This window comes from Corylus avellana, chromosome 6 (genome assembly GCF_965113065.1).
Source record: "Corylus avellana chromosome 6, dhCorAvel1.hap1.2, whole genome shotgun sequence".
NCBI classification, from domain to species: domain Eukaryota; kingdom Viridiplantae; phylum Streptophyta; class Magnoliopsida; order Fagales; family Betulaceae; genus Corylus; species Corylus avellana.
In genome coordinates, this window is record NC_142495.1 from 28490563 (window position 1) to 28504702 (window position 14140).

The following is a 14140-nucleotide window of genomic DNA, read 5'->3' on the forward strand; positions in this document are numbered from 1 at the left end:
AAGGGTAAAAATGGGGAATTGTTAGTGCATTTTCATGTAAGAACTTTTTTTCTTTAATTTTTTTTATTTCACAACTTTATGTAAAAACATTTTCTAGGAGAAAATGATAAAAATGTGGAATTATTTTAGTGATTTTTTGTGTAGGAGCTTTTTCTTTGGATTCCTTTTTTTTTTTTCCCCAACTTGATATGACGAGGACCTTGTCTAGTACTCGCATGTATATATATAATGCGTGATCGATAGCCAAGCTTATCCCTAAAGCTCCAATGGCCAGAAAAACCTCTAGTCTTTCATGGCTTCTCCTCCTCAGTCTAGCCTTCACTCTCCTTCTTGGTCACTCAACTTCTCAAAATGACCGAAAGGTAAATATCTCTATATATAGCTTATCTCCTATAACTTTTTATGGCCAAATATCTCTAAAATTGGCCTTCTTTTTCGTGTTTGGAAGATTATTTTCTACCTATGATATATATTAATAATATTATGCACGCAGGCTTATATTGTGTATATGGGCCGAAGGCAGATGGACGAGATTTCCACATCATCCCTTCACACAAGCATGCTACAAGAAGTCATTGGCAGGTTGTAAAAGCATCACAAATAACAAACATTTCTTATTTTGTTTTAGCATATTTTATGGAACTTAAAAAAAAGCCTATGGGCCTATGTTGAACTAGCTATAAACCTCGAGATGGAGCCCCCTTTTACTTTTATATCATTGGTCTGATACAGGGGCGGTTGAATAAAATCTGGGTCCAAGGTAACAAGTTAAAAAAAGTGTTTATAATTGTAATATAATAATATAATAAATTATTATATTAAATATAAAAATATTGAAAAGTTATATATATATATATATATATATATATGTCCACACAAGAGGGGGATGAGGATTCGAACGAGAGGCCTCTGCTTTATAAGGCGTGGTCTCCAGTCGATTGAACTACCTGTTGGAGACGAAAAGTTTTATATTAAAACAATGAAACTTGACACTTGACCTTAAGTGGATTTGTAGTTAGTAATTTTAACAAGAGCTGGTCTAAGAGTTAATGAACCTTATCACATTAATTATGTGAGAAATTTGTCTGGTATGTAGCAATATCCTTATTTTTAACATTCATTTAGGGAAAATACATATTTCACCTTCTTTTGAGATTTTTTTTTTTTAAAAAAAAAAATTATATTATTATTTAATTTTTTTATTTTATAAAATCTTTCAAATGGCAATGATGCCTCTCTTGATGTTATTTAATATCATATGTTAGTTCTCTCAACCTACCTTGGAATTTTTGTAATGTAATGTCTCCTTCAATCTATCCATTTATAATTGGAGTTGCAATAAAATCCCTCCGTTAAAGAAAATTTTCGTAAATGGAGATAATAAATCCTGTTAAAGTTGTGTTAGGAATTGAAATGCATCAAGACCTAAAACTTTTGAAATTTATTTGTCTGCATTTAGCAATGTTGGACCAGAGTCTCTTCTCTATAGCTACAGGCAGAGTTTCAGTGGATTTGCAGCGGAGCTAACGGAGCAAGAAGCACAAAAAATGGCTGGTTAGTGAACCAAATTCTATCCCCCACCCCCACCCCTAAACCCCAACCACCAGCGGGTGGAGGGTATTCTTGGAATTAATTGATGTTTTCTATGTCCATTACAAAAAATGTTACGACAATAAATATGTAGGAATGGATGGCGTAGTGTCGGTGTTCCCTAGCAAAAAGAAAAAGCTTCTTACAACAAGGTCATGGGACTTCATTGGGTTTCCGCAAAAAGTTCGTAGAAGGCCTGTTGAAAGCAACATCATTATAGGAGTGCTTGACAGTGGAATTTGGCCAGAGTCAGAAAGCTTTACTGACAAAGGATTTGGTCCACTACCTAAGAAATGGAGGGGCACCTGCCAAGCCTCCATCAATTTCACTTGCAACAAGTATATATAGATATATTATATCTTTACAACTGTTTAAGTAACACTGGCATTATTTCTATGTTTCTTTAAGGGAAAATTTCACTGAAAACCCCCGAACTTTCACCCGTTTTGAAATACCTTCCATAAACTTTAAAATCTCTCAATTTAGTCCTCTGAACTTTCAATTGCTCTCAATTTGGATCCTTCCGTCAATTTTAGCCGTTAAAAATACAAAAAAAAAGATCAAAATATCCCCGATTTAAAAAAATATTTTGGAAGTTGAAATTTTATACAAAAGTCAAGGGTATAAACGTCATGTAACGTTTAAAATCTGACGGAGTGGTCCAAATTGGGAGCAATTGAAAGTTCATGGGACTAAATTTAGAGATTTTGAAGTTTAATTATCAAATTGGGTGGAAGTTTAGAGGTTTTCAGTAAAGTTTCCTATTTCTTTAAAATTATTATTAAATTTATAGGAAAAATTACACTTTACCTCCCCAAAGTTTGGGATTATTTTCAATTTGACCCAAAAATTTCAAATTTTGTAATTCACCCCCAAAGTTTCAATTTTTGAATCTCAATTAATTTATGATTCAAACTTACTCATCGGACTAAAGAAAGGTAGAGATGGCGTTTGATTTCTTGCCGGAGATCAATAGGGAGGGTAGTGAGAAGCTCTTCTTCGTGAACCCCTCTAGTAGCCAAGATAGATTGCCTGAGCTCCGGTGGCAAAGGGAGAAGCAACAGGGATGGGGCATTTTAGGAAAAAAATCAAAAAGCAAAAGTGATTATGTGTGTCGCACGTGATCACTGTTCCGTCAGTCAAAACGGTTTTGACTGACGGAATGGCCGAATTGCAAAAAATTAGAACTTTGGGAGTGAATTTCAAAAATTAAAACTTTAGAAGTCAAATTGAAAATGACCCTGACCTTTAGAGGGGGTAAAGTGTAATTTTCTCTAATTTATAATAATTTAATTTTGATCTATGTTTTGCCTAACTGCACGAACATAGACATAGAGTCAAAAAGAACAAGTAACAAATGTAACTACGCTTATGCAGTAAAATCATTGGAGCACGATATTATCGTAGCAGTGGAGTTTTTGACGAAAAAAACTTAAAATCTCCTAGAGATTCAAATGGTCATGGTACACATACTGCATCAACAGCAGCTGGGAATTTAGTTAGCATGGCAAGCCAACTGGGGTATGGGTTGGGAACAGCACGAGGAGGAGTTCCATCAGCACGTATTGCTGTCTACAAAATATGTTGGTTCGATGGCTGTGATGATGCCGACATTCTTGCTGCATTTGACGATGCCATTGCTGATGGCGTTGACATCATATCTTATTCCGTTGGTGGACAAGAACCCCTCAAGTACTTTCAAGATGTAACTGCCATTGGTGCCTTTCATGCTATGCGAAATGGAATATTGGCATCACTGGCTGCTGGTAACGAGGGTCCAGGTCCAGGAACCGTCACAAACTTTGCGCCATGGTCTCTCAATGTGGCTGCAAGCACTATAGATCGGAAGTTCTTCACTCAGGTCCAATTGGGTAACAAGAATATCTATGAGGTAACTAAAAACTCCAGTACCGGCTGCTATATATGAATATCTTCTTCATTTACTCCAATTTATTTGTATCTATGTATAAATTCTAATTAATTTGGAGAATTTCTTTACTCCATGTGTGTGTAGGGAATTTCAATTAATACTTTTGACCTCAAGAACAAACAGTATCCAATAATTTATGGTGGAGATGCACCGAACACCGGTGTTCAAAGTTCCACTTCCAGGTAACTACAAAATGAAATTTAAGTCTTCAATAATTAATAATTTTGATGTATATATATATATATAAAGGGAATAAGTTTATTTATTTGCTTTTGTTTGCATGATGAGTCTATGAAACTAGCAGGAGAAATATTAATTCCTTGTTTTTTCAAGAATAGGAGTACCAATTGTAGACACATTCCAGCATGATACTTAAAATGGAACTTAATTATTGCTAAAAAAATAAAAATACAGGTATTGCATAAATAATTCACTGGACCAAGATTTGGTGAAGGGTAAAATTGTACTTTGCGATATCCGGACTGATGGGGAAGGGGCATTCGTAGCTGGTGCTGTGGGTACTGTGATGCACGGCCAAGCACTTCAAGATTTTGCTCAATCTTATCCGTTGCCTGCATCTTACCTTCGCTTGGAGGATGGTAGCAAAGTGTACTCATACATAAATTCGACAAGGTATTATGAATCTAAAATAACTTAGACACGTAAAACTTAATAATCCTAAAGGACACATATATGCAATATACAGGAGCGCAACTGCGACTATTCATAAAAGTAAGGAAGGTAAAGATGAATTTGCCCCTTACATTGCGTCATTCTCATCAAGGCGCCCAAGTGCAATTACACCCAATATTCTCCAGGTAATAATCTTATTTACATTTGCACTCTTAATTATATTACTTATTTATGTTAGAATAAATGGAAATATAATCTATTTTTCATATATTTTATATTAGGTTGAAAGAGAGAGAAAGTAACACAATAAATTTATAGGTGGTTCGGTGTTAGACACCTACATCCCCACTCTGAACTGTCCTAAGAACTATATTGTCATTTTATTTTTTTGTGTGTTGTTGTAGCCGGATTTAGCTGCTCCCGGAGTTCACATTCTTGCCGCATGGTCTCCAATTTCTCCAATTTCAGATGTTCAAGGTGATAAGAGAGCACTTTTATACAATATAGAATCTGGGTCATCAATGGCTTGCCCACATGCTACAGGGGCGGCTGCCTACATCAAATCCTTTCACCCCACATGGTCACCTGCCGCTATCAAATCGGCCCTTATGACTACTGGTAATTTCTATCTAAATTATATAATTTTAATGCATGTATGCATACCATAACCACAAATAACTCACTCTGATTTGATGTATTTCTTGTAGCTACACCCATGAGTGCTAAAAAGAACCCAGAGGCTGAATTTGCATATGGTGCTGGCAATATAAATCCTCTTAAGGCTCTAAATCCTGGTTTAATATATGATATTCATGCACTTGACTACATAACATTTTTGTGTGCCGATGGATATAATACCAAGTTATTACATCTTGTTGCTGGGGATAATAGTAGTTGTTCTGGAGCCACTAAAGGAACTGTCTTTGATCTAAACTATCCTTCTTTTGCTCTATTAAAGTCGTCCTCCAAATCTTTTAGTCAAGTTTATCATCGAACTGTTACAAATGTTGGATCACCGACATCTACGTATAAAGCTATTGTGACCAGTACTGCAGCTGGACTTAGAATCAAAGTGAACCCTAGTGTTCTAGCATTCACATCGCTTGGACAAAAGTTGTCATTTGCACTCACGATTGAAGGAACGCCAAATAAAGACATTGTCTCTGCTTCTTTAGTGTGGGATGATGGAAAGTTCCAAGTGAGAAGCCCCATTGTTGTATCTGTTAGTACTGATGATTGATGCATGACATTCGCTGCTAAACATATGTATTACGTAAATAATAATTGAACCTAAAGCTTTGAAGGAATATGCATGGAATATTAGAATAAAGCAATGGCGGAAGATAGAGGACTGAAAATGGTTGTAATTTGAGCCTTTGCTCTAGTTCTGCACTGCACTATAATTTGAACCTTTATATTTAATGCTCTATTCTGCTTAGTTTTCCTTCTAACTTGTAATCGTTAGTTGATCGAATGAATGATTGTCGTCTATCAAAGTATCAAAAGACCGTTGATCATCGAAGTCCAACGATTTGACCATTGCCGAATGCCGTTCATTTTGATTACAAACCAAGATGAATGCTCCATGCCTTGACACTAGCTTGCAATAAAATCCAACATTTACCTTTAGGGTTACATTGGTCTGGGCATGAATTTAGGGCCAGATGATACAAAGCCTGGGTTTTTGTTTCAGCTGGATTTGCATGAGCCCAAACTTGAAATGGACTTGGGATTTTGTTTGCAAACCAGAACTCAAAACAAATACCCTTATCCAAACAAGTAAACAAGGTTCTTCTACTCAATGCAATATGGACACAATTTCCTTACAAATTGGATAGTAGAAATTTTTTACAAACCAACTTTATAAAAGTCATACGTGTCTTTTAAGCTATTAAAAAAGCATGCGAAAAGTAGATACTATTAAAAAAAAATAATAATAATATTAAAAAAGTTCTTACATGAAATGCACCAAGTACAGTTTCACATTTTTACCATCCTCTATTTCTTTATGGTTCAGTTTGTGCTCAAGTTTTTAAGTTCATTTTCTCGTACAAGACAAATTCTACATAATTGATAGAAGTTTTGGAGACCAATAGACGATGATTAGACTAGTGGAAAATTTTGCATCAAGTCAAGTCAAGGTTGGAAATTTGATTTTAAAAGCTGATTTCGAAATGCACTTAAGTAGTGGCAGACTTCTTTTTCTTTTCTTTTTTCCTACTCATTCAGCACTCTTATCAAGCACTTTTCTTAGTGCTTTTTTTCTTTTTATTTTTTAAGCTAATGTATGTTCATCTTGAAATGTTAATTTAACAAGAGGTTCAGATAAATAGTTCTTTCGAATTCTAAAAATGACTAAAAACTTTTAGAGCAAGAAAAAATAAATAAATAAATAGGTCTATACAATTAGAATAATGGGCAGAATCTGTTAATATGTTATATTAACACCAATCACAATGTTTCATGTGTTACATATAATAAAACAAACAAAAAAACAAAACAAAACAAAACAAAAAAAAAACTAAACAAAAATCCAAAGCCATCTTGAAAAAGACTATGCGACCTTAATAAAAGTTAAGGGCCTACTTAACCAATCAAAGCTAACCATGGTCGTAGCAAATTGGAGTCGTCCAACCAATGAGAAGTTGTCACACGTTTATCATCTTTTTCCTGGATTCACACTCGGTGATAATATATAGATTAATCTCATGCTGCAATGTGAAGTAAAGAACTAATATATAATTGCTTTACAATTCTTTTATAACTTGTTGACAAGTAGTACATGATTCATAATTGAAATTATGTCAATTATTAAAAAAAATTTAATATTCTTAACAAATTGTAGAAGAGTAGTAGATTAATTGTTGGTATAACATTTTTCAAAAAACATTTATTAATAATATGGACTCTTTTTTAATATTTGTTAGAACATATCAAAAATAATAATAATAATAATAATTTAGAAGCAATCGTATCCATCCCTGATTATTGTAATTAATTTGATCAAATAAGAGAAGCTGTCTTAGTGATAGAAATCTGTTAAAACCAGGCTTTTTTTTTTTTTTTTTCCTGAGAAATACAATAAAGGGGAAGGGTTATAAATGGATCCTTTCCACTGTTGATCCTAAATGAAGAAATGATGGGAAGAAATTTGAAATGCTTTCAAACATAAAGTTGGTAGCGCCCACTTAATGAGATTGTGCGCATGAAAATTGGCACTACCGAGCTTGTAAAACCAATTATCCAACCTTGACTTGGACTTGATGAACGCAGAATTTTCCGCTCTATTATAATCGTCTCCAAAATTCTATCAATTTGGTTGACCTTAAGTCGTCTCTTGGCTGTTAGTGCTTTTTCATATAGGAACTTTTTTTCTTTGATTTTCATCATTTTCTAGGAAAATGATAAAAATGTGGAATTATTTAGTGATTTTTCATGTAGGTGCTTTTTCTTTGGATTTTTTTTTTTTTTTTTTCACAGCTTTATGTAAATACCCTGTCTAGTACTTACATGTGTACATATATATAATGCATGATCGATAGCAGAGCTTATCCCTAAAGCTCCAATGGCCAGAAAAACCTCTAGTCTTTCATGGCTTCTCCTCCTCAGTCTAGCCTTCACTCTTCTTCTTGGTCACTCAACTTCTCAAAATGACCGAAAGGTAAATATCTCTATATATAGCTTATCTCTTATAATTTTCTTGGCCAAATATCTCTAAAATTGGCCTTCTTTTTCGTGTTTGGAAGATTAACAAGGTTCATTTTCTACATATGATATATATTGTGCACGCAGGCTTATATTGTGTATATGGGCAAGCGGCAGATGGACGAGATTTCTACATCATCCCTTCACACAAGCATGCTACAAGAAGTCATTGGCAGGTTATAAAAGCAGCACGAATAAGAAACCATTAGAAATTAACTTGCTATCTGACGCTTGAATTTCTTGTTAATAACTTGCTTGTTAAATTGGTCTTGATAATTGTTAAAATATATAGCTCTGATACCATGTTAAAATAATGATGATGCAGAATATTCAGTGTAAGCAATATAGAAAATGAACACAAAGAATTTACGGGTGGTTTGGTATTAGACACCTACGTTCATCACTCGAAATACCCCTAAGGGCTACATTGTGCTCATTAGCTTTTTTTGTCTACAATACAAAGGTCTCTATTTATAGGGTAATGTCTAAATACAATTATTGTAATCAAATCCCCTTGATTTGATTACAATCAACCCATAAATAGAGAATATTTGATATCAGCATAATTATGAAATATACGAAAAATATTATATATTTCTGCATCATCATTATTTCAATAATAATTTTGTTGTTATCATGACCTTCCTTTGTAAATTATAGATCACAGTGTTTGACTTGTGTTGGAAAATGCCTCGAGTTTCTTATTTTGTTTTATCATATTTTATGAACTTAACAAAAGCTTATGTTGAACTAGCTATATACCTTGAAAGCGCCAAGAATTTCGTAAACAGAGACAGTAAATCCTGTCAAAGTTATGTGTTTGGGATTGAAATGCGCTTAGACTCCTAACTTGTGAAATTTATATTCCTACATTTAGCAATGTTGGACCAGAGTCTCTGCTTTATAGCTATAGGAGGAGTTTCAGTGGATTTGCAGTGGAATTAACCGAGCTAGAAGCTCAAAAAATGGCTGGTTAGTGAACCAAATTCTCACCCCACTCCCCCAAGTCCCAACAACCTGTGGGTAGAGGATATTCTTGGAATTAACTAATGTTTTCTATATGTTCATTGCAAAAAATGTTGCGACAATGAATATGTAGGAATGGAGGGCGTAGTTTCCGTGTTTCCTAGCGAACAGAAAAAGCTTCATACAACAAGATCATGGGACTTCCTTGACTTTCCGCAACAAGTTCCTCGAAGGCCAATTGAAAGCGACATCATTATAGGAATGCTTGACAGTGGAATTTGGCCAGAGTCAAATAGCTTTAGTGGCAAAGGATTTGGTCCACCACCTCCCAAATGGAAGGGCACCTGCCAAACCTCGACCAATTTCACTTGCAACAAGTAAAATTACAACACTGTGTTTTGCCTAACTGTATGTTTTGCAGAAAGCACAAACTAACAAATGTGGCTATGCTTATGCAGCAAAATCGTTGGAGCAAAATATTATCGTAGCAGTGGAGTTTTTGTCGAAAATGATGTTAAATCTCCTAGAGATTCAAAAGGCCATGGGACACACACAGCATCAACAGCAGCTGGGAATTTAGTTAGCGGGGCAAGCCTACTGGGGTATGGCTTGGGAACAGCACGTGGAGGAGTCCCATCAGCACGTGTTGCTGTGTACAAAATATGTTGGAGTTCTGGCTGTTCTGATGTCGACATTCTTGCTGCATTTGACGATGCCATTGCTGACGGCGTTGACATCATATCTCTTTCCGTTGGTGGACATCAACCTAGGAACTATTTTAATGATCCAATTGCCATTGGTGCCTTTCACGCTATGAGAAAAGGAATATTGACATCAAATTCTGCTGGTAACGACGGTCCAGATATAGCATCCATCACAAACGTTTCGCCGTGGGCTCTCTCTGTGGCTGCAAGCACTATAGATCGAAAGTTCTTCACTCAGATCCAATTGGGTAACAAGAATATCTATGAGGTAACTAAAAAGTCCAGTCCCCGTGTTATGTAAGCTGCTATGAATATCTATATTATTAGTATCTAAATTCTAATTTGGAGAATTTCTTTACTCCATGTGTGTGTAGGGAATTTCAATTAATACTTTTGACCTCAAGAATAAACAGTATCCAATAATTTATGGTGGAGATGCACCAAACACTAGAAAAGGTTTTCAGAGTTCCGATTCCAGGTAACTACAAAATGAAATTAATGTATTCAATAATTAATACTTCTGATGTGCATATATATATAGTATAGGCAAATTATTTGCTTTTGTTTGCACGAGTCTTTGAAACTAGAAGGAGAAATATTCCTTGTTTTTTCAAGAATATATAGGAGTACCAATTGTAGGCAGATTCCAACATGATAATTAAAATGGAACTTAATTATTGCTAAAAAAAAAAAAAAACAGGTATTGCAGAAATAATTCACTGGACCAAGATTTGGTGAAGGGTAAAATTGTACTTTGCGATATCCGGACCAATGGGGAAGGGGCGTTCGTAGCTAGCGCTGTGGGTACTGTGATGCAAGGCCAAGCACGTCAAGATGTTGCTCAATCTTATCCCTTGCCTGCATCTTACCTTCGCTTGAAGGATGGTAGCAAAGTGTACTCATACATAAATTCCACAAGGTATTATTAATCTAAAATAAATTAGACAATCAAACAAGTTCGTAAAACTTAATAATCCTAAAGGAGACACGTATGCAATTTACAGGGGTGCAATTGCGACTATTCAAAAAAGTAAGGAAGTTAAAGATAGATTTGCTCCTTACATTGCATCCTTCTCATCAAGGGGCCCAAATCCAGTTACACCCAACATTCTCAAGGTATTAATTTTGTTTACATTTGCGCTCTTGTATTACTTATCTCATTTAGCATTTTTTTTCTTTCTAATTTTTTATTGTAGCCGGATATAGCTGCTCCAGGACTTCACATTCTAGCCGCATGGTCTCTAATTTCTCCAATTTCACAAGTTAAAGGTGATAAGAGATTGCTGCCATACAATATAATCTCAGGGACATCAATGGCTTGCCCACATGCTACTGGGGCGGCTGCCTACATCAAATCCTTCCACCCCACATGGTCTCCTGCCGCTATCAAGTCGGCTCTTATGACAACTGGTAATATCTATATGATGTATACTCCCAAGTCTTGATAATTTATTGCATGTATGCAGACAATAACCATGACTAATTCACTCCAATTTGGTGTATTTTTTGCAGCTGTTCCAATGAGTGCTAAAAAGAACTCCGAGGCTGAATATGCATATGGTGCTGGCAATATAAATCCTCTTAAGGCTCTAAATCCTGGTTTAATATATGATATTGGCGCACTTGACTACATTAAATTTTTGTGTGGCGAAGGATATAATACCAAGTTATTACATCTTGTTACTGGAGACAATAGTAGTTGTTCTAGAACCACTAAGGGAATTGTTTTTGATCTAAACTATCCTACTTTTTCTATATTATTATCGTCCTCCAAATCTTTTAGTCAGGTTTATCATCGGACTGTCACAAATGTTGGATCACCGATGTCTACATATAAAGCTATTGTGACCAGTGCCCAAGTTGGACTTAGAATCAAAGTGAACCCTAGTGTTCTAGCATTCAAATCTCTTGGACAAAAGTTGTCGTTTGCACTCACGATTGAAGGAACAACAAATAAAGACATTGTCTCTTCTTCTTTAGTGTGGGATGATGGAACGTTCCAAGTGAGGAGCCCCATTGTTGTAGCTGTTGCTGATACATGACTTTCTTTGCTACATATATGTATTACATAAATAATAATTGAAGCTAAAGCTTTGAAGGAATATGCACGGAAGATTAGAAAAAAGTAGTTGCGAAAGACATAGGACTGAAAATAGTTGTAATTTGAGCATTTGCTCAAGTTCTGCAATGCACTGTAATTTGAACCTTTCTAATTTAATACTCTATTCTGCTTAGTTTTCCTTCTAAATTTTTATCATTAGTTGATCGAATGAATGAATGTCGTCGATTAGAGTAGCAGAAGACTGTCAATCATCAGAGTCCAACGATTTGACCATGGACGAATGTTGTTCATTTTGATTACAAACTTAACCAAGATGAATGCTCCATGCCTTAACACCATCTTGCAATAAATTCCAACATTTACTTTTTGAATAATGTTATATTTATTTCTACTTCTTTACACAATTTTTTCACACCATAGGTGGCTTTAAAACCACCAATGGATGGTGGTTTTAAAGCCACCTATGAGTATAGAAAAATTATGTAAAAAAAATAAAAGTAAGTGTAGGATTCCTCTTTTCCTTTAGGCCCTGCTTTGTTTGCGGAATGAGTATTCTATTAGGAAAAAGAATATGTATTGTTGGGAATAGAAGTGGTTGGAATAAAATAATTATTCAAATTATTTAGTTTGGTAGCAATACATATTTCATAATTGGAATTGAACTAAAATTACTAAAAAGCTCATTTGATTTCTAATTTTTCCAAAACTCAATTTTTTTTTTTTTTTTTTTTTTTTTTTTCAAAAAAATGGTTGAACGTGTGGCAATGGGTGGCCGGCCACCCATAACATGCAATGGGGATGGCCGCACCGTCCTGGGGGTAGTGCGGCCACCCTCGGTAAGAATCGAGGGTGGCCTTGCCACCCCCGATCCGGGGGTGGTCGCGGCCACCCCCAATGGCCATTGCCACCCCCATGACCTTCTGTGGGTGGCCGACCACCCACATGATTTTTTTTTATTATTATTTATTTTTTTAGTTTGTGAGAAAGAAAAAAAAAAATTTGTTTTTCTTGGGAAATCTTGTCTTTTTCCTCAAAAATAGCTATACATCTAATTTTTTTAGAGGAATAGTTATTCATGTGTGTAAGGGATTAGTGATTCTCACGAAAATAACTATTCTTAGGAATAGACCCTTACCAAACAAAATAATGATTATTCCATAGGAATAATCATTCCATTCTAGGAGTCTATTCCACAAACCAAGCGAGCCGTTAGGGTTACATTGGACTAGGCATCAAATTCAGGCCTAGATGATACAAGGCCTGGGCATTTGTTTCAGTTGGATTTGTATAAGCCCTACCTTGAACTGGTCGGACTTTGATTTACTTTTCAAACCAAAGCTCAAAACAAATACCCTTATCCCAACAAGTAAAGAAGGTTTTTCTTAAAACAATACATGTCTTTTTAAGCTATTATAAAAGCATGCGAGAAGCATGGGCTATTAAAAAACCAAATAATGTTTTGGATCATTTTTTTATCATCTCAAAGTTGATATGATTTTTAAAATCACATTCATATCAAATTTCAATAGGGATCATCCCAAATCCAATTATGATTTTAAAAGCCACATTAACTTTAGGAGAATAAAAAGATGGTTCAGCATTACTCTAAAAAAAAAAAAAAAAAAAAGAGAAATGATACAATTCATTCATTTTTCAACAATTTTTTAACCATCTCCATAGTGAATGAATGATTAATTCAACATTTAATTTGTGTTGGGTTTATATGAGTTCACAAATCTAAAGATTCATCTCTTTAATTTGAAGGATAAGATGGGAAAAGGATAAAATAAATAAATAAATAAAAATTTGCCGTTAATCAAATATGTATGGTGACTTGGAAAAGTGAAGTCGATACATTAAAGTTGAAGGTCTTAATTTCAAATTGAGGGGCCCAATAAAAAAAAGTGAGGGACTCAAATAATATTGGTGTAAATCGTGACTTTGTATGTATGACTTGGAAAAATGAAGTCAAGTCAATGCATACAAGTCTAAAGAAAATTACAGAACTGATTTTTTTTTTTTTTTTTTTTTTTCACTTTTATTTAGTGAACGGCCAAACAGATCTAGTCTTATGTCAAAAAGATTCATTTTCTTTTTTGAAGCCAAGTTTGTCCATTAGTGTCTTAAATTTTGACAATTTTTCTTTGATTTGGGAGGTAACCAAAGAGGCTTGGAAAATTATTATCTTCAAAACCATTTATTTAAAATTAGGTCAAAATTTTTAAGATGTTCTAACTCTAGTAAAGAATCACTAATCAGTTCTTCTTAGAGCAGCTGGATAACATGTTTAGTTATATATCTTGTCACGGCCAATTCCAGTAGATTTGAATCTACTTGGTAGACTAATAAATTTTGGTAAAGTTGTAAGTTGTCACAAACAAGATGTCTGATTCAATATAACTTTTTACGTTTGAAAGTTGTTTCATGTTTCTGGCTTAAGCTTGGGCGACAAGGCTAATAAATCTTGAACCGGAATTGGATTTAATTTGCAAACCAAAACTCAAAACAAATACCCTTATCCAAACAAGTAATATTGTAGGTTCTTCTAGT

The 14140-nt window shown here is 34.6% G+C and overlaps 2 protein-coding genes across 2 annotated transcripts; both read left to right on the forward strand.

The window, feature by feature from the left end:
• Positions 1 to 266: 266 nt before the first annotated feature.
• LOC132187363 (cucumisin-like) lies at positions 267 to 5634 on the forward strand. The gene is made up of 10 exons (XM_088517231.1): positions 267 to 362; positions 494 to 582; positions 1460 to 1554; positions 1685 to 1928; positions 2968 to 3481; positions 3605 to 3702; positions 3935 to 4153; positions 4227 to 4338; positions 4558 to 4771; positions 4861 to 5634. Exons 1-10 carry the CDS (start codon positions 267 to 269, stop codon positions 5391 to 5393), a joined length of 2214 nt encoding a protein of 737 aa, XP_088373357.1. The 3' UTR covers positions 5394 to 5634.
• A 2084-nt stretch (positions 5635 to 7718) lies between these two features.
• Positions 7719 to 11762, forward strand: LOC132187364 (cucumisin-like). Its single transcript, XM_059601655.2, has 10 exons — positions 7719 to 7814; positions 7946 to 8034; positions 8736 to 8830; positions 8958 to 9201; positions 9283 to 9796; positions 9903 to 10006; positions 10229 to 10447; positions 10533 to 10644; positions 10725 to 10938; positions 11041 to 11762. Exons 1-10 carry the CDS (start codon positions 7719 to 7721, stop codon positions 11568 to 11570), a joined length of 2217 nt encoding a protein of 738 aa, XP_059457638.2. The 3' UTR covers positions 11571 to 11762.
• The last annotated feature ends 2378 nt before the right edge of the window (positions 11763 to 14140 follow it).

Bases quoted from the DNA above. Each gene is read 5' to 3' on its own strand.
- LOC132187363 (XM_088517231.1), top strand. From the start codon at position 267: ATGGCCAGAAAAACCTCTAGTCTTTCATGGCTTCTCCTCCTCAGTCTA. The intron at 363-493 runs GTAAATATCTCT...TTATGCACGCAG, and splicing joins CTTCTCAAAATGACCGAAAG to GCTTATATTGTGTATATGGG. The intron at 4,154-4,226 runs GTATTATGAATC...TGCAATATACAG, and splicing joins TCATACATAAATTCGACAAG to GAGCGCAACTGCGACTATTC.
- LOC132187364 (XM_059601655.2), top strand. From the start codon at position 7,719: ATGGCCAGAAAAACCTCTAGTCTTTCATGGCTTCTCCTCCTCAGTCTA. The intron at 7,815-7,945 runs GTAAATATCTCT...TTGTGCACGCAG, and splicing joins CTTCTCAAAATGACCGAAAG to GCTTATATTGTGTATATGGG. The intron at 10,007-10,228 runs GTAACTACAAAA...AAAAAAAAACAG, and splicing joins TTTCAGAGTTCCGATTCCAG to GTATTGCAGAAATAATTCAC.